This window comes from Glossina fuscipes, unplaced genomic scaffold (assembly GCF_014805625.2).
Source record: "Glossina fuscipes isolate IAEA_lab_2018 unplaced genomic scaffold, Yale_Gfus_2 28, whole genome shotgun sequence".
NCBI classification, from domain to species: Eukaryota; Metazoa; Arthropoda; class Insecta; order Diptera; family Glossinidae; genus Glossina; species Glossina fuscipes.
This window is the reverse complement of record NW_023998423.1, coordinates 1,920,995-1,942,622: the sequence shown is the minus strand read 5'-3', so window position 1 is coordinate 1,942,622 and position 21,628 is coordinate 1,920,995. Positions and strand designations below refer to the sequence as shown.

At 35.1% G+C, this 21,628-nt stretch overlaps 3 protein-coding genes across 3 annotated transcripts; 1 reads left to right on the top strand and 2 right to left on the bottom strand.

The window, feature by feature from the left end:
- Window positions 1-1,030: 1,030 nt before the first annotated feature.
- On the bottom strand, window positions 1,031-14,912 carry LOC119636446 (GATA zinc finger domain-containing protein 7). Its single transcript, XM_038031781.1, has 3 exons — window positions 14,025-14,912; window positions 2,954-3,095; window positions 1,031-1,811 (listed from the first exon to the last, which is right to left on the bottom strand). Exons 1-3 carry the CDS (start codon window positions 14,063-14,065, stop codon window positions 1,104-1,106), a joined length of 891 nt encoding a protein of 296 aa, XP_037887709.1. The 5' UTR covers window positions 14,066-14,912; the 3' UTR covers window positions 1,031-1,103.
- A 1,043-nt stretch (window positions 14,913-15,955) lies between these two features.
- On the top strand, window positions 15,956-16,565 carry LOC119636623 (protein JTB). The gene has a single exon (XM_038032103.1). It carries the CDS (start codon window positions 16,038-16,040, stop codon window positions 16,494-16,496), a length of 459 nt encoding a protein of 152 aa, XP_037888031.1. The 5' UTR covers window positions 15,956-16,037; the 3' UTR covers window positions 16,497-16,565.
- LOC119636622 (patj homolog) lies at window positions 16,528-19,660 on the bottom strand. Its single transcript, XM_038032101.1, has 3 exons — window positions 18,840-19,660; window positions 17,706-18,760; window positions 16,528-17,649 (listed from the first exon to the last, which is right to left on the bottom strand). Exons 1-3 carry the CDS (start codon window positions 19,336-19,338, stop codon window positions 16,615-16,617), a joined length of 2,589 nt encoding a protein of 862 aa, XP_037888029.1. The 5' UTR covers window positions 19,339-19,660; the 3' UTR covers window positions 16,528-16,614.
- Between the last annotated feature and the right edge of the window lie 1,968 nt (window positions 19,661-21,628).

The following is a 21,628-nucleotide window of genomic DNA, read 5'->3' as shown; positions in this document are numbered from 1 at the left end:
GCAAGATGGAAAGAGAGTATGTGAGCCAAGAATGATGATCAGAAGGAGAAGAAAGAAAATAATAATCATAACCGAAGTCATTAGAAAGTGTTGGTGAATATTTCAAGAACAGAGAAAAGGAGGAAATTTGTACTAAGAACGAGAGAGAGAGAGAGAGAGAGAACTGATCGACGGAGTTCTGAATGAGTTCGGTTTTTTTTTTCTTCTTTTAACTCCTCAACTCTGTCTATGGGAGAGGTTTATTTAATTAATTCCATTTATTTTTTGTTTTATTTTTTTTTTTTTTTTTTTTTTAGTTTTTCCTTTATTCAAATATTGACGACAACAGACGGGAGGAAAGAGAGTTGAGCTTGATTTCAAAAAATTCATTTTTAATCAGTCTTACTAAAAAAATTCTTGTTTTTGTTTTTCGTTTTGTTTATAGAAATAAGAAAAAAATATTTTTTTATTTGCAAACTCACAGTAACGGTCTTTCCTTTCAGTTAGTTGAAAAAGAAAAAAAAAGAAGCTCTGCAAATATTTCTTATTAAAAATAATTTAAAATCTAGAAATGATTTTTCTAGTGATTGGATAATTTTTTCACATCATCTACACACCGGGTTTTTAGTTAATTTAATTAATTGTTTGGTTTTCTCTTGGTATTGAATATTTTTTTGCATAATATTTTTTTTTCGTTTCTGATGGTTGTTTTTGCTGTTTTCTGTACACATTTTTTTTCTTTTTTACATTTGAACTACAATTTATAGATAAATATACTATTCACATGTTTTGTTGTTGTTGTTGCTGTTATTGTTGTTGTTAATGTTGTTGCAATTTTCTATTAGATAACCAAAATTTTTTTGTCATGTCTGCAAGCACACATACAAACATACATACATACATACGTACTATTTACTATTACCTATTACAATAACTAAACTAGAACCGTTACAGAAGAAGCGTCCCCGATCTGCTTAGCAGCTCCTTTTTTTTTCGTTTTTTGTATTTTTGTTTTCTTAAATCCCTATCCCCGCTTTTACGTTATATAAGAATATTTCTTTGTATTGTTTTGTTGTATGTAGAGGTTGACGGGTAGGCGTATAATTTCTCTAGGAAAAGAAACCCTACACAGTGCCACCAATATCACTTTGGTATCGGGCTGCTAGATAATTGGCTGCTTCTGTCATTTGCTCCAAGCATTTATATAAGCCATTCAAATGTCTTCGGCAGCGTTTGGCCAATTCAGTAGCTTTATCTACATTGGCTAATTTTTTGGTTTCTACATCGCCATCCTCACTGCCGCTCGTCGAATCGGCGCTACCAGCATTTTTATGACTCTCTGATTCAACACCAGAATCATTTTCATTCGAAATATCACTTTCCGAATCGCTCAGTTGACTGACCGAAGCTATCGATGCCGTCGAAGCGGTTGATGGGCGCCTAATATGACCTTTTACCGCAACCACTCCCCCACTATTGTTACTATTATTATTAGTATTGCTATTAGCTACAGCTATGTTACCGTTAGCGGGCGGGTGTGAGCTGCTAGCGTTATCAGTCTTACCATCTATTGGTTCGTTAATGACCACAATCTCTCGATTTAATTCATTCACATTAATTTCTTCATCATCGTCATTTTCATCTTTACCGGTCCACAATAAATCATTTTTCAGAGCATTCAACATGTTATACAAATTGAAAAGTTCCGATGAATGTAGGAATTCATGTACATTTTTTGAATTGACAGTGCTACGTTTCGGTGCATGTTGAGTATGCTGATTGGAAGTGACATCTTTACCAGAGGCTGGCATAATATCAGTAGTATCACCCACCTTCACCCATACGAATAATACAAATATAAAATGAGAAAGAATATTTTTAAAATTATTCTCAAGTAGCTGCTTAAGAGAGAACTCTCCCGATTTTTGATACATTGTTCACTTGCAATTGACTTGAAATTATTTTCTCTCTAAAACTAAAATTCCTTTCTCATAAGAATTCAACTCGAAATTGAGACCTGTTAAAGCACTTTACTCGAGCAAGATCAACTATTATAATAAGTACTCTTTAACACCAGTAGTTTGCACACGTTTGGCTGCCGACTTTATTCCACTTTACACTTTGCCGCCATAAAAGGGCTTGGCTTCATAAGCATCCCTAAAAAAACAAACCCATGTAATCCATGTCGGCTTTTTTATCATGGGAAATTTCAGTTATCTTATTGCCCTATTTGATCCAAAGTTTTCACAAAAATTTAGAATGCCGAAGTACTATTGCTAAACGATTTTTCTTACGTGGTCCTAAGTATTGCACTATTTTTTCATATGACTACTTACTACAATAAGGGGGCCCCCGACCGCATCCACCGAAAGACTCAGACACTCATGGGCGATAAAAGTGTGTCCTACACACTCGAATCCCTTGAGCATATTTGTAATCTGACCTATGTTGCGTTTGTGAGTAGAGGCATTCAGGGCAAGTGTTCTACAGAGATAAAAGGAATTTGTCCGCCATTTAAGCCATTTAGCAAGACTACAAGGTTTTCTCGATTTTCTCACTGCCCGCGTTTGGAGCAACTTACTAACAGTGGTTTTTATACCGTACCTCCACTTTCAAGTCAAACGTTCACAAACATTACTCCCTTCTTTTCGGCACCCCTTCTTTATCTTCCTATAACCCTTCCCGATCACCATCTTGCCCGCATGTATAAGGGACATCTCCTAAATAGTTGCTCATAAAAAAAGTCAAAAGCCAAAGTGAGACAAGCGACAAAAGATGAGTAGGAGGAGGGATTTTTCCTTTCAAATGCATTACTTTAACTAATAGGCATAACTTTTAACGAAAATTATTACTCTCCGAAAATTAAAATGAGAGCCCTTGCTTTACTGAACTCTCCTCATAGTCATTTTTGCAGTTCCAGTGTAAGAGAGAGATATTTGAGACTTAAATGATATATAAAATTTCCAACGCTTACCTGCCGATCCATAAGCCTGCATGGTACGAGTATGGTATCATCCATAATATTGACAGTTTTTACAAATTTCTCCATAACATTGACAATGCTGTCTTTTGAGAACTGTGGCTCGTCATGGCGAGCTATGCGTCTCAAGCAGTTTCTGAAAGAAGCAAAACGAAATTTAGTTATCAGCATTATTTTTTAATCTAAGTTCTTAATATCTAAACAAGGCAGGCCGCCATGCCCAAGTCTTTAACTTTGTTCTCCGTATGGAAAAAGTTTTTATAATTTTAGATTTTAGTAAAGCCGGCAAACTCTTGTGTTTCCTAACCGATCCTTTAAACCGGTAAACTATTTCTGAAAAACGCTTAGCTTTCTTCTAAAATATGATAATAAAAAATGATCATATACCTAGACATGTGCGGTTTTCAAAATTTACATAAGAAATTATTTATAGTAAAAAAAAAAAAACAAACAAAACTCGTTTGAAACATTAACGGCAGATTTAAAAAATTGCTTTTAATATCAAAGTCAAAAAAAATTTGTTTTTTTTCTTTTGTTAAACCGAAGCTTTATATACAAAGTCTCAACTTTTTTTCTGCTTACTTTGATAGAAACTATTTAAAAATTCCTAACCAGTACTAGGTACTGAATGCGACGGTGCGACTACTTAAAGAGGTGACAGTTAAGTTATCGCCAATTTGGAGAAAAACGAAAACAAAAAGAAAAAACGACATTTATTTACTTTATACAAGGAGCCCCTTCTCGAGCAATGGCTTAAGCATTGAAACTCAACACAAAGTAAAATTTGAAAAAAAAAAATTTTATTTCAAAGCACGACTAATACGTTTTTTTTTTCTTTCGCAAAACCACATAGTGAAGGTGTGCGGTTAACATTATATATATATATATATATATATATGTCACATTACAATGTGTGTTTAAGGGCCAAGTTCAAAAACAGGTAAGTGTTGTTGCTAACAACAACAACAATGTTATGCACCGTTATTTAAGCGACAATATCCTTAAATTATTCGAAGCGGCGAAACGCGTGGAATTGTTTAATTTTTTTCTATCTTTTCTTCAGCTATGTTGGCATTGATTTTGAAAACTGTATTTTGTAATTGCTGACCTTGGCAAACAGAAAAGTTTAAAAAGTCAAAGTGATGCAATTACTTTGGCAATAAGTGATAAAAAACCTACAACAGCCGAAACATTTACGTGTAACAACCGGCGACAAAATGTAATAGAAAAAGCATTGAAATGTAGTAACGAAATAAGGACAGATATGATGAGAACATGAGTGCGAATGCGTTATATGGAAACACTTCTCATCCTTTATGTAAATACTTCTGGCCCCTAAAAGTAATGAGACTGTATTTTTTCAAAATATGATGAGTTATTTCATGATAAGTGTTTATCAAGATTACAATTGAAGGGTGATTTGAGTTTGTCTGCCTTGTGTTCGTGTCTTGTTCCAAAAGCTACAAATTTGTTTGAAAAAGAACGTCGTGCTGGAAGTGTCAAAAGAAACGCTTCCTATGATTGGCGATGTGCTAAAACAGGGATGGCCAACTCTTTTCATCGACGAGCCAATTTTGAATTTTACGTCACAGCGGGAACCATAGCAAAGCCCAACTATTATCAGAAATGCGGCATTTGGCATCAATTCTCCTTGTCTTTAGGTCGTTGATTGTATAATTTAATGAGCAAAGAAGAAAAAGAAGAAAATATTTCATATTTTATAACTGCTTAGCAGAACTGATCGTGAAAGCAGATACAATCCATTTGCAACCCTGCTACGCCCGAGCAAACTGAGATTTTTGAAACTTTAAGAACTCAAGGGCCAGCTATTGCCCAAGCTCTGATCTGATATGTATAATCTGAAATTATAATAATTATTACTGGCGATAAACGTTGGATTTAATCTTATGACCTGGAAATAGTTGAACAGTCTAGTAAGTATTGTGCTCCAGTGCGCCTAAAAGAAGCAAAAACCCTGCTATTACTAACTGCTTTCGCATATTGGAATGTTAGCACTTATCTATGTTGAGGTCAAAAAAAGAATAGGCCTATGTGATCCCTATTCCCTATCGCTAATTTTTTTGTTGAAACGCTATTAGGAATTAATTTTCATCATAAAACATTAAAAATTAAGTCTTTTCCCGAACGGCTAGCTATTCATAAGACATTTTATATAGAGCGGGGCCAAGAAATAGACCCATACTGTTCAAACTAGGTCCACTTGCTTTTTTTATTTAATTACTGCCAGGACCACGTTTTCATTCCAAAAAATTAACAATTAGTTTTTTTTGGCATGTAAAGCGTTACGTTTCATGAGACTCTTTATATGCCTTAGTAACCAAAAAGTAGACCTACGTGGTTCAACTTCACTAAAGCAGTTTTCTTTGTCAATATACTGTTATTGTCCAATTTTTTCCTATGAAATATTGGAAATTCGCCTCCTTAGCATATAAAGCTTGAGTTTCCGTAAGAATGGTTATATATATATTGCCAACGCCGGTCCAAAAAAGTTTGCATATCAATTTGTATGTCGAAATACTACTACCAGCCACTTTTGCCGAGAAGTTTTGAAAATTGCAGTCTCTTCCCATATATCGACTTTTCAAAATAGGGCGTTATATGGAAGCCGGCCGAAGAGATGGTCCGATTCGATCTATTTTCAGTAGCATTCATCCTTGCGCCAAAACAGGCCGTGAAGGTAGGAAATTTCATCAAAAAATCTCAAAAGTTGCGACCTTTACACAAGATTGACCTTTGCTTGTGACCTTTGAAAACAGGGCGGGCAGACGGACATACTTACTTACATAATATATATGGTCAAGTCTTTTTGGGTGTAGCATAAGTCCCCTCAAATTTAATATACCACTGTACTATTTTAATACACTCTAATGTGGTGTGTGTACAATTAGTTGATCGGCAGACGGTATTTTCTTTATTTTTTATGCTTCCTTCTGCTACTGTAAATGAAAGAATTGAAAAGAAAAATATAAATGAAGTAAAAAAGAAAGCAAGTTTTCGCAAACAATTTCATTATGCTCGCGCATCGGTAAAGGAACTTTGCCAGCAGCATATGCTTCGCACTTTAAAGATAACAAATAATTATGTGATTTTACGCTTCAATGACATCGTAATTATTATCATCAGCAAAATTTTTATTTCGCACTTTTTTTAATAGCGATTCGGAGGCAACATAGGCAGGCATAAGCGAGTCCTCAGTTATTGCTTCTTACCCCATTCAGTGCTAAGGAGCACAAGGTTCTGGGACGTAATATCTAAAGACGCAATTAAGTTACAGGATTTATTGATTAAAGTATTGTTATAGCTACGCTTGTTTTGTCCCGAAAATCTTGAAAATCTTGAAAATTTATAGGAAATTGTTTAAAGCATATACTATTGCGTGATCAATAAGTTCTCTTCGAAATATTATTGCAATGAGTAATGAGTCGTTTGCATGAAGCTATTTGCCAGGATTATGGCGAATGTGTGCTACATGTACAAGTGTGCATATAGAGCATAAAAATATATTTAAACTATAAACAGGACGAATAATATTTTAAGTTTTTCCAGCATTCTCATGAGCAACTGAGGATCACATGGTGGTATGATTCGTTATAAAAGCAGATGTATTAAGTTTACGGATAAAGGATCATCCTGAACGCGTTTGAGCGCCGATGCATTCATTATTTTGCAACCGTTTTGTGTAAAGGCAACGTGTAAACGTTTTATCAAAAAAGCACAAATGCGGCGGCGCGTCACAAGCCAATTGTGGCAATGGCAACTTCCACGACCCGAAGTTCGTCACCGCTTAACCTTTCCTCCAAATCGAGGTGCCAGCGACTACTATCCGTTTGCGACTTTCAAAGTGTTATTCCAGCGAAAATAATCGGATCAAATGTTGAGCGCATCAGGAAAACTGAAGTGTGTTTTGATCTTTGATAAATAAAACCTTTTACACAAAACGGAGTCACTCTGAAAGTTACTGTTTGTCTTGACGAATAAAGTTGAATTTTGGGAAAAAATTACTTTTTTTTCCTTACTTAACCCGGGAAATTATCGACCATACACCTGTCAATCAATTATCCCGTTTGTTCGATTGACAAGAGCTTACATTCCTTATCTTATCGTTTATTTGTATAATGCTACCTACTATCATTAAAAGGGATATTTTAGTTTTAATTAAAACAAATTCTCTATTATCTTGAGAACAAAAAAAAAAGGAGAAGAAGAAGTAGAAAGAAACAAAATCTTATGCTTTCTATTCAAGCGAATCGTACGAGTTGGATTGAGTAAACAGAATGGGGTCTGATTGGTGAAGAGGAACTTGCTAATCATGCTACTTATGTGTCTTCTTTATGCACGCTAGGGCATTCTTGTTCTTGTTCAGGTGTGTATGCGCAACCATCAAAAAAAGAAATAAGAACATTAGAGCTGGGCAGGGTCGACCATCAGATACATTGCATCACTTCGTCTTTTTTCGGCTCTTTCGTCCTGTGAAGAGGTAGCCTTCTCCAGAAACTTCCACGAGAAGGCGTCCAAAAATAGTCGTACATGATACAAATTTGCCGCTATCGATTTTTACTTTAAACTATTATTGTGAACTGATTCTCATTGCAACATAAGACCATTTTGCTATACGCAGACTTTCATTTCGTAGAAATTGTTAGTTTTACGAAATATTTTAAAACATCGACCCTTACGTTAACTTAGGTCGAGCTCGGCGTCGTATATCATTTTGAATTTATACCCCATGCAATAATAGGTTCCGTACTACTTTCAAAATCTAACAATAGCTAACAAAGTACAAAAAGGTTCCACGCCTAACGCCCCTATGATAGTCAACTCATTCGATTATGAGAGTAATTTCCAAAGTCTCGCAAATCCAAGATGAAAATCCGAGGATTAATATAGTTTGAGAAAGTTTTGTAAATGCTCTTCAGCTGACTTAAAAATAGTAAAATAGTAGAAGCATCTCTAGAAGAAAAAGAAAAACAAGAAGGATGGGGAAATAATTCCATGACGAGACTGTCGTGTGACCTGTCATCAGTTTCATTGCCGCCACGAATATTTTTTTCGATCCCTTCAGCAGAACGCATCATGAACACTTTTGATAATTCACTTAATATAATTTTAATTTCATAGATTAATTTTCAAAATAAATATTTTGATAAAAAATATATTTAATCCATGTCGCCAAGATGACTTGCAAAATGTAAAGATTAGAGGAGTAAATAAAAGATGAAAAAAAGGAAACACCAAATGTATCAACTTTAATATTGACACTGATTAACTGCAAATATGAAAAAATGTGTCGAACGCGTACGTGTCAAGTTACAGCGTTAACCTATTGTACACGAACACCAACAGCTGACGGACACGCAGTTAACACGCATTTTGTGCGTGTCTTAATATTACTGTTGTGTTTAGTACATTCGTTGTTTATTTGTGTATATGTAAGCAAACATAAAAATATATACACACAAAAATATATATAAATAAAATATATTTCTTGTATATAGATATGTACGCATTTATTGCGTATATTGAAATCAATCGATTTAAATCAGTAAAAAGAATCCGTATTGAACGCTAAATAATCTTGCGGGAATTATATGTTTATAAACATCTTTAGCAACGTCATTATTATCATCGTCATTATCATAATTATTTACGCTATCTCTTGTCTGGCTTCACGTTCATCCATAATTATAAACGGCATACAATGATTTAAGGCATCGCACAGACATCACTGCTTAAGTGAGTGATCAGGTTTAAAGTTTAATTTTTCACTTGTACGCCAAAAATAGAAACAATAAGCCGCAAATGTATGTATATATGTTTTCCTTTTATTCTTAATTGATAATAATTTGAAGAAAAGTATTTTCCTTCCTTAGGCATTTATACATAAAAATATCGAAAAGTGGGGTAAAAATATTTAAATATATTTAGAATGTTCTCTGCATTTTGAATTGATCGAGATAAGAAAACGTTTTCGCTTTAAATCAAAATGATGTGAAGGTATATGAGAGAAGCGTGCGACCGGCATAATCAAGCAATAACTAACTGTAATCAAGCGAATAAAAGTTCAAATAAGTCATCATTAGGGTACTGCTTACAAAAGCGTACGTACGATAAAAAATACAATTAACTTTTCCATCAAATTTCTCCGTAAAGATGTGAACCGTACTACATTTTTACAGCACTTACACCACCTGTGCAAGGTGCAAGGGAATACATGTTGATTATATATGCAGATGTATGCAACACCCGGAAGGACTTGAGATCGACCCACCTCAGCTTGTTTGTCCGTCTATCTGTCTACATGTCTATCTGTCTGTCTGTGTTTGTGTCTGCCTTTTTTATATAGATATATTTTGATGAAATGTTTTGATTCAAGGGCGAACGCTTACGGAAATGATTCGGAGTTTGGTTAAACTTGAAATTTTATGCAATGTAATTTATAAAAGATTGACAAACGAATGGGAGGAGGAAGAAAAAGACAGGTACGGCTATCCAGGCAGCAGAGGCTAGGTACGGGATCGAAACTAAATAAACCAATACCGATACTTGCCGAGACGTGCAGACGAGTGTGAATAGATAGCGAGACGACATATACAGAGGGACAGGTAGACGTGACTAGATATTATGGGCACGGATATGCGAACATGGTTAGATAAGGTAGGCGAACACTACGGGCTGACACATACATTTAGACATGCCGGCATAAATGAATCAGCTGAGAGCACCTCATGGAATTAATTTTACTTTATCTTTCAGAAGATCGGAAAAATAATTAAAATCTCTAGATATGAATAGAAACCGAATAATTTTGCAAGTACCAGCTGAATAGTTTATCATATATTTATATCGCACAAAATACATTAATGAATTTAAATTGAAAAATTTATTTTTTTTATAAAAAAAAGGAAAAAAATCAAAAGAAGAATGTGGAATAAAACCACGCCACCGCTCGCGTGATGTATAAGCGAAGGAAAAGCGGAAAGCCGTAGACGTATAGACGTCGTTGCCGTGCGCCAAAGAACACTGTATATAATATAGGCGAGGAAAGTCGAGAGAGCAACATTTTGCATCCCTTACCTTACGGCTGTTGCGACAGTAGACAAAGATTTTGACTTAGTTTAAGCTTTTCGAAGCTTTTTTTCTCTTAAAGTTTTTAAGGGTATCTAGTATTAAATCGTACTTCACACCGTTCCCTGCTCCCTTCCTTTTCGTATAAGTGGCATGAATTACACAATGAACCGGCACTTTTTCCAATTATTGCCAAAAGAAATGTTCGTTTTAAAAAAATAAGGGAAAAAGAAAAGACGGCAGCTGTTGAAATTATTAGCGCATGCGCTCTACTTCTACAGCATACAAAGCAAAAATCGGGTGATTTTAAGGTGCCAGAGGTATGTGCATCATTTTGCCAAACCCAACGACATAGCTACGCTGCTACAATGTGCGGCTCTGTTTGCTCATACTTCCAAAAATCAACCACAACTTACGTTAATATGATGATCATGATGTTGATGATGATGATGATGATGATGATGATGACGACAATGTTGGTGGTGGTGGTTGACCTGAATTTAATCGTATGATTTTACAACAACAACACTTGCATAATTGCAGACAATGGCTTATTTGAGATGAAGAGCACGTATACCTAACACATACAAACACATAAGGGTTGGTGAGGTGAAGGTTTACGGTCATTGTAGCAATAGCAGTAGTATCAGCAGTAGTAGCAGTTTTATGCATGTATTTGTTGAATATATGTTACAGTTTTGCTTCCCGCTACACCAAAGTAACATTTGATAGCCATGGGTTTACGTTTGTAACATTAATAAGAATTTCGAAAATTTGTTTTTCACTGATTTCAGTCCCTTTGAGTAAATGCGGGAAGTTAGTTTGCTTATTGAATAATTGTCGACGCGCGTTAAATACACCTTTGATTATTTCCAGTTATGAAAGGTATCGCGAACTCGTTTCGAAGATCCTTTCTTACGTACATACATATGTAGAAACCTTGGTAATGACAGTTTTCACGCCTACAAAGAGACTTCTTATAATCCTACACCAATTGTGGTATAAGGTAAGAGCATGTTAAGTTTATGCGGATATAAGCAATGCCCAGAAGGCGTTAAGATAGACAGGTCCATCCTTAAGAATCACTTTCTGAATGAATCTTAGCTTGTCAGTGCGTCCGCCCGTCTTGTTTCCTTGTGATCAACTTATATGAGACATTTTGATGAAATCTCGCACATCGATATGTTTTAGCCTAGTGACGACGAATGCAATTGAATTGCTTCGATCGGAGCACTTTGCCGACCAATCTCCATAGAAAGCCTTCTTTTGAAACGTCGTTATATGAACAACTGTAGAATGATATGGTGTGTTTAATGGCGAATCGTGGCCGTGCTTTCGCTTGTTGGCGTCAGAAATTTTCGGAATATATATATATATTTCACAAACACACACAGACATCTAGGTATAGGTATTATAAATGTTATGAATGTTGAGCTTTAATTAGACAAACAAAACAGAAAGGAGATCAACAGTCAATGCGAGGACTTCTCGATGCTCATTTCACATCGCGTACTATCTGCTAAAACTTAGGGGTTTCTTACTTTTCCATTAGCGACTCAGATCCTGCAGACCGCCCTTTAGAATGCTCTTTGTCAGCATGCAGGCGAAGAATGCTACGCAGGAATGAAACTATACTTTTGTTTCTTTTGTTTACTAATTTAGACTAATTTCTATTTTTTATATTTGCAAGGAACAATTCCTTGTAGGAATCCTATCAGGTTCTTTATAGAAGCTACAAAAATTTTTTAGTATCTCTTGTTGCTCTCCCTTTTCAAAGCATTTCAAAAAGATTAGATCAGGTAGTGCAGTACATATATCTCGATTAGATTTTCATAATTCAACCAAAAAAGGTATCCAGTAGAACGTTTGTACATTCAATGCTCTTGAATATTGAACCTTAATATCCATATATTTAAGCTTGTATGCAGTGTTTTTAAAGAAAAAAGTTCTCTCGATTATGCTCGTTTAATATCACCAAACACATGTCCCGTCGACTTTTATAAAACAGTTCTTCAATAGACTTTTGTGTTTTTATCGGATTTCAAAATATACTTTACAAACCTTATTACGCCCATCATAGATTTTTGGGCAATTCCGAATTTTGAATGCACCTAAAGCACGTACGTCTGTCCGTTTGCCCAAACGGGTAGTATCTGTGGTGAACATTCTCCTTTCGAAAGATTTTGGAAGTGACCTAAACTTTACAGGGGACATGACTACAACGCCCACATGGCCGTGCGACACAAACTTTTGTTTGGAAAATAAAGAAACACAGCCTCGCCCTTTTCAAATTGTAAAGCATGAAAATTTAGCTCTTTTACTGCTTTTGTCGTTCTTAGCATAATGGTGATGGCTATAAAAGGTTGGATCTCAACCGAATACAGCTTTCTTACTTGCTATTGCTGCATTGATTCGATTTAAAAAGGCAATCTTCGATATGTGATTTTCGTACATTGCTAGTTCAGTGTTTATGTAGTTTATGAATTTGTTTACGCTAAAACGCTTTCGTGGGTGTAGTCTTTGTATAGTCAAAGGTAGAGATATCCGTATGCATCCGCGAATAAATGAGATTTCAATGTGTTGTGAAATTCGAGCGTGTTATGCGTTTAAAGTGAAGAGCAAGTCATTCCTTCCTGCTCAATGCTTTTGTAACACATTTCATTTGTATCCAAAATCAATGTCTGAATGGAACTAACTTTCTCTCTCCGTCCGTCTTGTTCTCCTTTGTTCAAGTTCCAAGACGCAACCTTTGAGATATTTTAATGAAATTTGGCACTCTGACGTGTTTTAGATCATAAAATGGGCCTAATCGGGCTGCTTTTCCATCCACTTTTTATAAAAAGTCTTATTTTGAAAAATCATGATATGATTAACCGTAGGTTGATGTGTAATATACCACCTTTCAATTTTCTGTTTATTTTTTATTTTTGTTTCCATATGCTTTAATAAAATTAGAATTGAAATGTTTATGAAGAAAATATATGATACCTAGCGACACACATATAGCAAACAAACAATTAATTTTTATTAGATAAGCCAAACACGAGCCGGCTTGTAATAGCAGTCGTTTTTCAATAGAAGACTTTTGTAATATGAGTGGGTGGCGTGAGGTCTATATTTAACTAATATAAATTTATTTTTTTATAATTCTAAATTAGCAAACACACACATCAATTACAGTACAAGTGCTTTAAACAACAATTACAAGTGCAATATATACAAAGTATGAAAAAAAGTGATTTTTTTTCCAAGAAATGTTTTTTTTTTCATTTTACATAATTAACGCTTTACTGCAAATGAGACAAAGGCGATAATTACTACGAAATTTGAATTCGAGATTTCTAAGCAAATAAGTAAACAAATTAAAGACTCCCTAAATAAATCTGAATTTTCTACATAGTTATTGTTGTTGGAGTAAGTACTGCGCTGTGCCGCTGCTAAAAGCGTAACGCGAATAAGCAGATTGTGTCATGATATTCAATAGAAGAAAAAAAAGCGGTTTTTTGAGGCAACTAACCAAACTACAATAAAACACTAACATACATAACAATATTGCAAGCACAGCGTCATAAAGCAGAGAGCTTACGTACAATAGTCATTGAATAAACAATGTTTTTTTAACATTTTTTTTTGCCCAGTCACAGAAAATCATACGATAAATTTTACGCTCATATGTATGTATTTAGAATGAACAGAATATGACTATGAAGATGGTAAGTGGCGTATGTGTGTGTATGCGTAAGTATGCATGTTAAAGAAAAAGCGTTTTTACAACACCTAAGCTAAAGAAAGAAACCTATAAACTTAGGCTTCAAAATAAAAATTTTTTTTCTAAAATATTCAATGATTATAATAAAATTTAATTTACTTGCAATAATGCATAAGTCGTTATAAGCTATTTCCGTCTCTCCAATCGTCATTTGCAAGTTAGTCGTATGTAATTATTTATTGTCTCTGTAGTAAAGTGTGCATCACTTACCGACTATTTTCCAATTTGGTTAAATCTGTGTATCCACTCATGTTGCAATCGAATGTTTGATATTTTTTGGTTATTGGTTGGTAGAAACTCCCCTTCTCTTTCTCTCTCTTTTTGACGGCTGTTTTAGCTTTCGCTCTTTTAAAAATCTACTCTGTTACAATTAGAGACAACAGAGCAATGAATGAATTCGCGGGGAGATTTTTTTTCTTTTTACTTGTCTAGTGCACCTGTTTTGTAATCAGGCTAATTGTAAATTTTTTTTCTTAACTGTGTAGAAGCCGCTACCTTTAATGTTTAATGTTTAGCACGTCCAGCTCAACTTTTTCTTGTAAAATTTTTCTTAAGAAACACTTTCACTTTGTTTAGTAATATTTCCCAAAAATTTTACAGGTAAATTCTTTTTTATTCCCGCAATCCCCCAATTTATTGAAACTTATATTGAATAACAGAAAAATGCACGAAAATTACTTTTCAAAAAAAATTTTTTTTCTTCAGTTGTGAACAAGTATTACGAAATATCCGATATATATCTGATGTATACACTACAAAACGAGCCTTGTAAATATATGTGTGTGTACGATTTGATAAATCCACCCAACTTTTTTTATTTCGGATTTTGACGGTTTTCCCAGTTTTTCGTTCTTATTGGTGCGTTTGGTTGTCGTTTCTTGCTTTTTGATTTCCAATTCCACAAGGAAAACGATATTCATCAAAAGTGGCTAAATAGCTTTCGCTTGTCTATGCAATGATTTTATTATATATTTCCAATTTTTCAAATATAATTTCTTCTGGCTACTATTGCTTTTTTAAAAAAAATTCAAAAAAAAGGTTAATACACAATTTCTACACCCGAACGCGCTGCTTACTGCCCGTTTAAAAAATGCTGGCGAGGAGCGTTCAACAACTGAACACCTATTAGCAGATATTAACTGCATATATATATATATTAAAAGCTTTAGCGCTTTATTGTTATTAAAATCAGACTCTGTACAATGTATATTCACAATTATTTTTTCGTTCCTTTTATTTAATGCAAAACACAGAGATGGCAATGCAATCTTGTTTTGTAGCAAAACTGAGTCAACACTTCAGTAACAAAACGGTAAAACAAATTTACTCTCAGAGATATTTCCATAAGAAACACACAGCAAGACAAATCTTACTCTCAGAAAGATATTCTTACTCTCGAAAAGGGCTCCATAAGAACAAACAGCAAAGCAAATTTTATTCTCAAAAACACATTCATTACTCTCTAAAAGCTTTTTTTAACATAGAATGGAGATACCAGATTGTTTTGAAATGCGTCCTTAGATTAGTATTTGTAAAGGTGCCATATTTGACAGAAACTATAAGAATTTACCGGACTGGGCTTACAAAATCTTAAAGTCGACATCCATTGCATAAAAATTGTAAATTATATGCTATACGGAATTAATTCTCTTAATGCCTTTAATATTCGAAGACAAGCAAGAGAATTCTTTTAAATGCTTTTTTTGAATTTCTAATTTCAATTAATAAGAACGCTTATATTACAGATTTAAATTATATTTCTTGGCTTTATTGTGTTATATGATGTTATCCACTTATAAAAAACTTCTCTCTTAACAAATGCGATGAGTTAAAATTTCGCCTGACCTAAGAAACATTTAATGAAAGATATTCTTAAAACTCTAATTAGATTATCCCAAATTCTTTTAAAAGTAAAAGACGATATCCATAAATTAACGGAGTAGAGGGCCCAGGTTGTTAAAATAATTGCTTGTTTTTAAAATGCTATTCTAAATAACATTTTCGTAAATTTACCGTTGAATTTTTTAATCTCATAATTGTATTAATTTTGTTCGCAGATGAGGAAAATAAAAAATTGCTAAGCTCTTTTCATACGACTCTGCAAAATCATATGTTCGCTCAGGCATTTTATGACATGTTTAATTGTGTTACCATTGTATCCATTTCCTTTTTATATACAAAAAAAAGTTTCGGTAAATCTTTCGTTTGCTAATTTGTGCAAATATGCTGGAAGTTTGCCAAAAGAAACATATGTTTTTGGGTTTAGGTCTTTTAGTTTCAATAACACTGGTCGTATTAATATTGGAGTCGCGTTTGACAACTTCGGTGCGTCAAAACAAAACGCAACAATTTATAATCGAAAACAATTCCACCTGCTGGATGCGAGAAGAATATACCGTTATACAGGAATGTCATCCGTGCACAGATTTCGATTTAGTTAGCCGGAGTTTAGGCGTTTGCATACACACTAATTACAAGGAAGTGTTGCGTTGTAAGAGCGGCGAAACGGTGACAAAGAGTTGTGATCGTGTGGCTCTCGTAGATCAAAGAAAATTTGTCAAATTTGAGGTATGGTGTTTTACGATGGGCTTGTTCAGCTATGTGCTGTCATATGCCCGGTACCGCGTACTCTCGCGCAGAACACATCAGAAATTGGAAAGGCGGTTAAATAGGGTGACTTAATTGAAATGTTTTGATGGTAATTTTATTATTAAGTACATGTAATAATATAATTTATGTAAAATATAAATCGTAAAAGTGTTAAGGGAATGTTTTAATTTTTCTCTATGGTAGTTAACATTTAATTATGCCAGTTGGTTACGAATTCAGATTCGGTGCTTTCCATCGTACTACCGGTGGCAGGAAGGCTCCGGGTGTTTGATGAATTGCCAGCACTATCACCTTCAGATGACAAAGCGTTTCCGCTATTGTTACCATTTGCTTTAAGCGAAGTATCCGTCATAGGCAAGGGTTTGGCTACACCAATACGTACGGAACCCTTCGGCGCTCCTTTCAAAGCTTGCACAGCTTGATCTAAAGTAGCATTTTCTAAATTAATATTATTTACGAATAGCAAACGATCTCCTGGTATTAAACGTCCATCCAATTGCGCGACACCACCTGGTACCAAAGAGCGTATGACAATTAAGCAATCATTAGAATCCATAGGATCTTGATAATCCAATATCGAAAAACCCAAGCCGCGATCGCCTTTTATTAATTCGATTATTTGCGGCTCCGAAGACCACATCGCTAGACCAGTTAGCGGTTCTAGAGAACGTGACTTCAGTTTAAAGGAATCTTCGTTTGTTGGCGATGAAGTTGCCAAATTTCCATCTGATTTTGCTTTAACTAAACGATCAGAAGACGGTATTAGGTTGTCGAAATTATTACCTAACTTGCGTAACGTATCATCCGAAAAAGGTAGCAATTCGGTTCTACCACGTCCACACACCATACGCACATCTTGAGGCAATTCTTTCAAAATTGCTACCACTTCAAGGTGGTTCATGCCAAACAAACGCTCTCCATTAACCTCCAGTAACTCGTCACCAGCGCGCAGTTTGCCATTCACACCTACTGGTCCATCGGCTAAAATGGAGCGTATATAATGATGTGGCCGGACCTCTCGGCCACCCTCTACATCAACAGTGCCTTCCAGTGAGATTCCCAGTCCACCGATTGGAAATTTTTTTATCTGCGCTACGATAATGTCGACATCGGAACCAACGGTATTTTTCCACTTTCTTATAATTTCCTGTTCTACTTCAGGAGTTAATTCCGGTTCGGTATAATATTTATGTCGCGCCAAGAGTATATTGTTTTTAGCATGTGTCTAAGGAAACAATGTTTTTTTAAAGAATAACAAAGAAGACTGCGTCTTATTCTTACCTCTTGTTCGCACTCTGGAGCACGTTCCGGAGATAACTTGGGAAGCTCTTCACTAATATTATCGATGCCGAAACCGCTCGCACTAGTGGAAGCAGTTGACGTTTCAGCTGGCTTCGCAATCGTCGGCTGCATGAATGAGTCAGACTCCGTCAGAAAACTGCTCACATCCAAGCCCGGAAAATAAGCAGACATTTCGGAACTGCTTGTCATTAAAAGCGATGTTCCCGCTGTAGAACAATGCTGTGCGGAATTACGTGACGGTGTAGACGTTGCGCTAATGGTTATTTTATCGTTAGCCGCTATGGCTTGTTGTAGTTGTTCATATTTCGGTCCACGTAGATAACGTTCTAAACGTAAATTTACAACCTGACCCGATTTTTTTAAAAGTTCTACCGCCTGATGATTAGAAAAACCTTGCAAAGATTGTCCATCCACTTCAATTATGCGATCATTAACATGTATGCGTCCGTTGAGATCGGCCGCAGAACCAGGAGAAACACTTTTAACAAAGATACCCGAAAGCTCCTCCTTCTCACATACGTAACCAGCTATTGTTATACCCAAACCGTTGGCATCTTTGGTAAGTTCCACTTGCAACGTTTCAGTTTCTGGTAGCTCCAGTAAATCAATCATTGGTGATTGTCCTGCAGCTCCACGATATATAAAACGTTCATCTTCGGTTGCCGTCGTTTGAGGTGTAGAAGCATTTGAGCTTTCTCCGAATATCTCAGGAAATCCTGTAGATATTAGATAGCGCTCTAATTCGGCACGATCAACTAAAACACGTGCAGGCACAATTGCACTGCCAGGCTCTAAATTAAGACCAGTTGGCAAAGGATTTTCTATAGCTCTCCCCACTACTAGACGAACATGTGTACCAGACTGTCGTAAAACGGCAGCGACTTGTTCTGAAACCATTTCTTGTAAGTTTACGTCACCTATTTGAAGAATATGATCGCCCGAGCGAAGGCGGCCATCTCTATCAGCTACACCTCCTGGCAAAATAGTTTTCACAATAACACCCGAATTTAGTGGCAATACATTCGTCAAGAGATCTGTTAAATGACAAACCAAACAAAAACTCTGTTAAAATGACAAAACTATGCAAACAAAAAATTCAATTGGACAACAAACCCGTTCGAGCACCGATTATACCAAAACCTAAACCTGTGCCGTCATTGACCAATTCTATAGCCTGAACTTGAACGTAATCAGTAGGGAAAAGTTCTACCCCAGACAGTGAAGGTATCTTCGTGTGTTGAGCTTCTGCTAATTCGGTACCGATTTTACCACTTGCTACGGGGCTAGTACTATTTAATGGTGAAGACAAACGTTCGTCAAAATCATACATAACGTCGCCACCATTTACACTAAGCACTAGATTTCCAGCCATATCGATGTCGAAGTCATTAGGTAACATTGAAGGATGCTGTGTTAGCTGAGCATTCAGTTCAGACAACGAATCCTGAACGTGGACAATAGTCCGAAATACGGGGTCTCGGAGTATATCTACGATTGTCTTAATACTCTCATCTGTTAAAGCTTGCAATTTTGCATCGTCGCTTTCATTAACACCCCGTTTAACAGCCTCGATTTGTTGCAAAGCACTTGAGATGTCTGCACTCAAATGCATTTCTATGGATTTATTGGAACGTAGCTCAAGAATTCAGGCTAAATATTTTGCAGATTATTTTCAACAAAAAAAAAAGACGGGATTGTTTAGAGTATATAAAGAAATTAATTTTTGCTAAGTAAAAATTAGTCCTTTTATTGCACTAAACCCAAATTTATTCTTTTACAAATTAATAACAAAGACTTTCTCAAAGAGTTACAAAATTTTTTATTTTTATTTTGCTAATGAAAACCAGGGAAGTTAACTAGTGACTTCAGTATTTTCCAAATATTAATGTTGCCAGATTTAGCAATCCTTTAAAAACAGCATTTCCATAAACATATTTCATATTCGCTTTGTTTATAAATTTTGCATTTAAAAATATACAGTTTTCCAGATTTGTCTCTGATTTGGCGAGAACTTCCGAGATTGAAAATTTGTCAGTTCAGAAAAGTCGATTTGATACATCGGCGCTATTCAAAAGGTCCCCCTCTAGACTCAAACAAAATTCTATAATTGCAGCCAGTGATACTGTAGCCAAAGAATTCCATAGATTCTCCGAAAACTTCAAATAAGAAAACACAACTCGCTAGCATAGGTAGCTGGTAAAAATACCTTCCACGTAGTAGGCGTCTATCATGGTACCTCAAAGCTGGTGTGGAAAACCGTGCAACCGCAAAAAGTTAGCTCATAAGCGAAAAATCAATTTTGTTTGAGAAACTAAACGTTCCTTCTCCTTTCTGTGGCGTATCAAGAAAACGGTATCATTATGGGCAAAACTGATTTGCCCTTTGGAACGCAATACTATTAATACTGTTGATGTTTAAATTATCCCCTCTTATTACTAGAGAATGCTGCTTTGAGGACGTAGTAAAAAATTCGAACACAAAAATGAAAATCGTTTGTATTATGTTCCTTGCCGAATGAAATAAAGTATTTCGAGAAATTTTGACGTACTATACACATGGTTTTCATCATAATAAAGTTTTTGTGTATTGTTTCTATTAATCCACGATTTTAGGATTACAAAATTAATCTTCCAAGGTTAAATATTCCTCCTCTTTCTTTTGTTTTGAAGATCTTATGTAACTATCTGAGCATCTGCTCGCTCAGCTTTCTTGACATGGTTAGCCTAGGATCCAGGTAAAAATTGTATGAGGGGGTATCAATTTGCATCCCCAAAAGTTTAATGTATTTTAGAATCCTAGTCATACTGGCAGTTACATTTCACACAGCAATGCTAGTCGCTATAGTTAAAAACTATATTCTTTTCATAAAAATACTGAACTTCGGTTGACGTACATCAGCGCGATAGACGCGTTGCCATAAAACTCGGGTAAAAAAGATATTGGCTAAATGGAAAAATAGTAGATAGATTGCAGACCTAAAAATGCAACTGAAATGTGCGATAAATAATATTAAAAAATGCTTGCTAAACTTCCCTTAAGAATTTATTTATTTATTGCTTGCACATTTTAATTCATTAAATATATTATAAAAAATAAATTATACCTTGAGAAATCAAACTAAGTTAATTAAAAAATACATTACGTCTTCACTCTATGACTTGTAAAAAATATAACGTGGTATTCGTGAGGAGTGAGAATAAAAAAATTCAGTTAAGAAACAAACACAAAAACAAATCCTCAGAAAAATTCATTAACCAAAATCGTAAAAAAACTTCGTCGTGTTAAAACAAAACAATTCATGTAAAAAGAGAACCTTCTTTTTTCTTTTTAATTAATTTCTTGTAAAAAAATTCGTGTAAAAAGAGAGTTAGATGTATTCTTGTTCGGAATGGCTCTTAAATCAAAATAAACAATTTCCGAACACGCCTATTACTGCATGACACGAAATAACAATCAACAAGTAAGACATTGCACTATAATTTCCCAATAGACATTTACTTGAACCGACACTCAGAACGAATTTTTTGAATAGAGAGCGAGCAATGTTAGAAGATTTCCGCCTTACAATCATCTTAAGCGAAAAACCACCGCAAGTCTACAATTAGACAATCTATTCTGTTGTACACTCGCGACACAAGCGATCCCTTGTTTCGATAAATAGTACGCCAAAGATGTGTAAAAATTATTGCAAAGCATTGCATAATTCCTCATTCTTAGTAAAACCTTGACTAATCGTAAGACAACATTATTGGTGACTCCCAAATCTGGCTCATCGCCTGCAATGAAAATTTTCATGGGTGAAGAAATAAGCAGTCAAAGATTGCAGTTGTGTTCGGAAACTGTAGAACGGGTTTGATAAAATTAAACTTAACAGCAAGTTATGCAAGCGGTGCTGTATAGAG

Excerpts from the sequence above, each read along its gene's own strand:
- LOC119636623 (XM_038032103.1), top strand. The coding sequence starts at position 16,038 with ATGCTGGAAGTTTGCCAAAAGAAACATATGTTTTTGGGTTTAGGTCTT.
- LOC119636622 (XM_038032101.1), bottom strand. The coding sequence starts at position 19,338 with ATGCATTTGAGTGCAGACATCTCAAGTGCTTTGCAACAAATCGAGGCT. Across the intron at positions 18,761-18,839 it reads TATAATCGGTGCTCGAACGG|ATCTCTTGACGAATGTATTG; the intron begins GTTTGTTGTCCA and ends GTCATTTAACAG. Across the intron at positions 17,650-17,705 it reads CTCCAGAGTGCGAACAAGAG|ACACATGCTAAAAACAATAT; the intron begins GTAAGAATAAGA and ends TTGTTTCCTTAG.
- LOC119636446 (XM_038031781.1), bottom strand. The coding sequence starts at position 14,065 with ATGAGTGGATACACAGATTTAACCAAATTGGAAAATAGTCG. Across the intron at positions 3,096-14,024 it reads ACCAAATTGGAAAATAGTCG|AAACTGCTTGAGACGCATAG; the intron begins GTAAGTGATGCA and ends TGCTTCTTTCAG. Across the intron at positions 1,812-2,953 it reads GCAGGCTTATGGATCGGCAG|GTGGGTGATACTACTGATAT; the intron begins GTAAGCGTTGGA and ends GTATGGGTGAAG.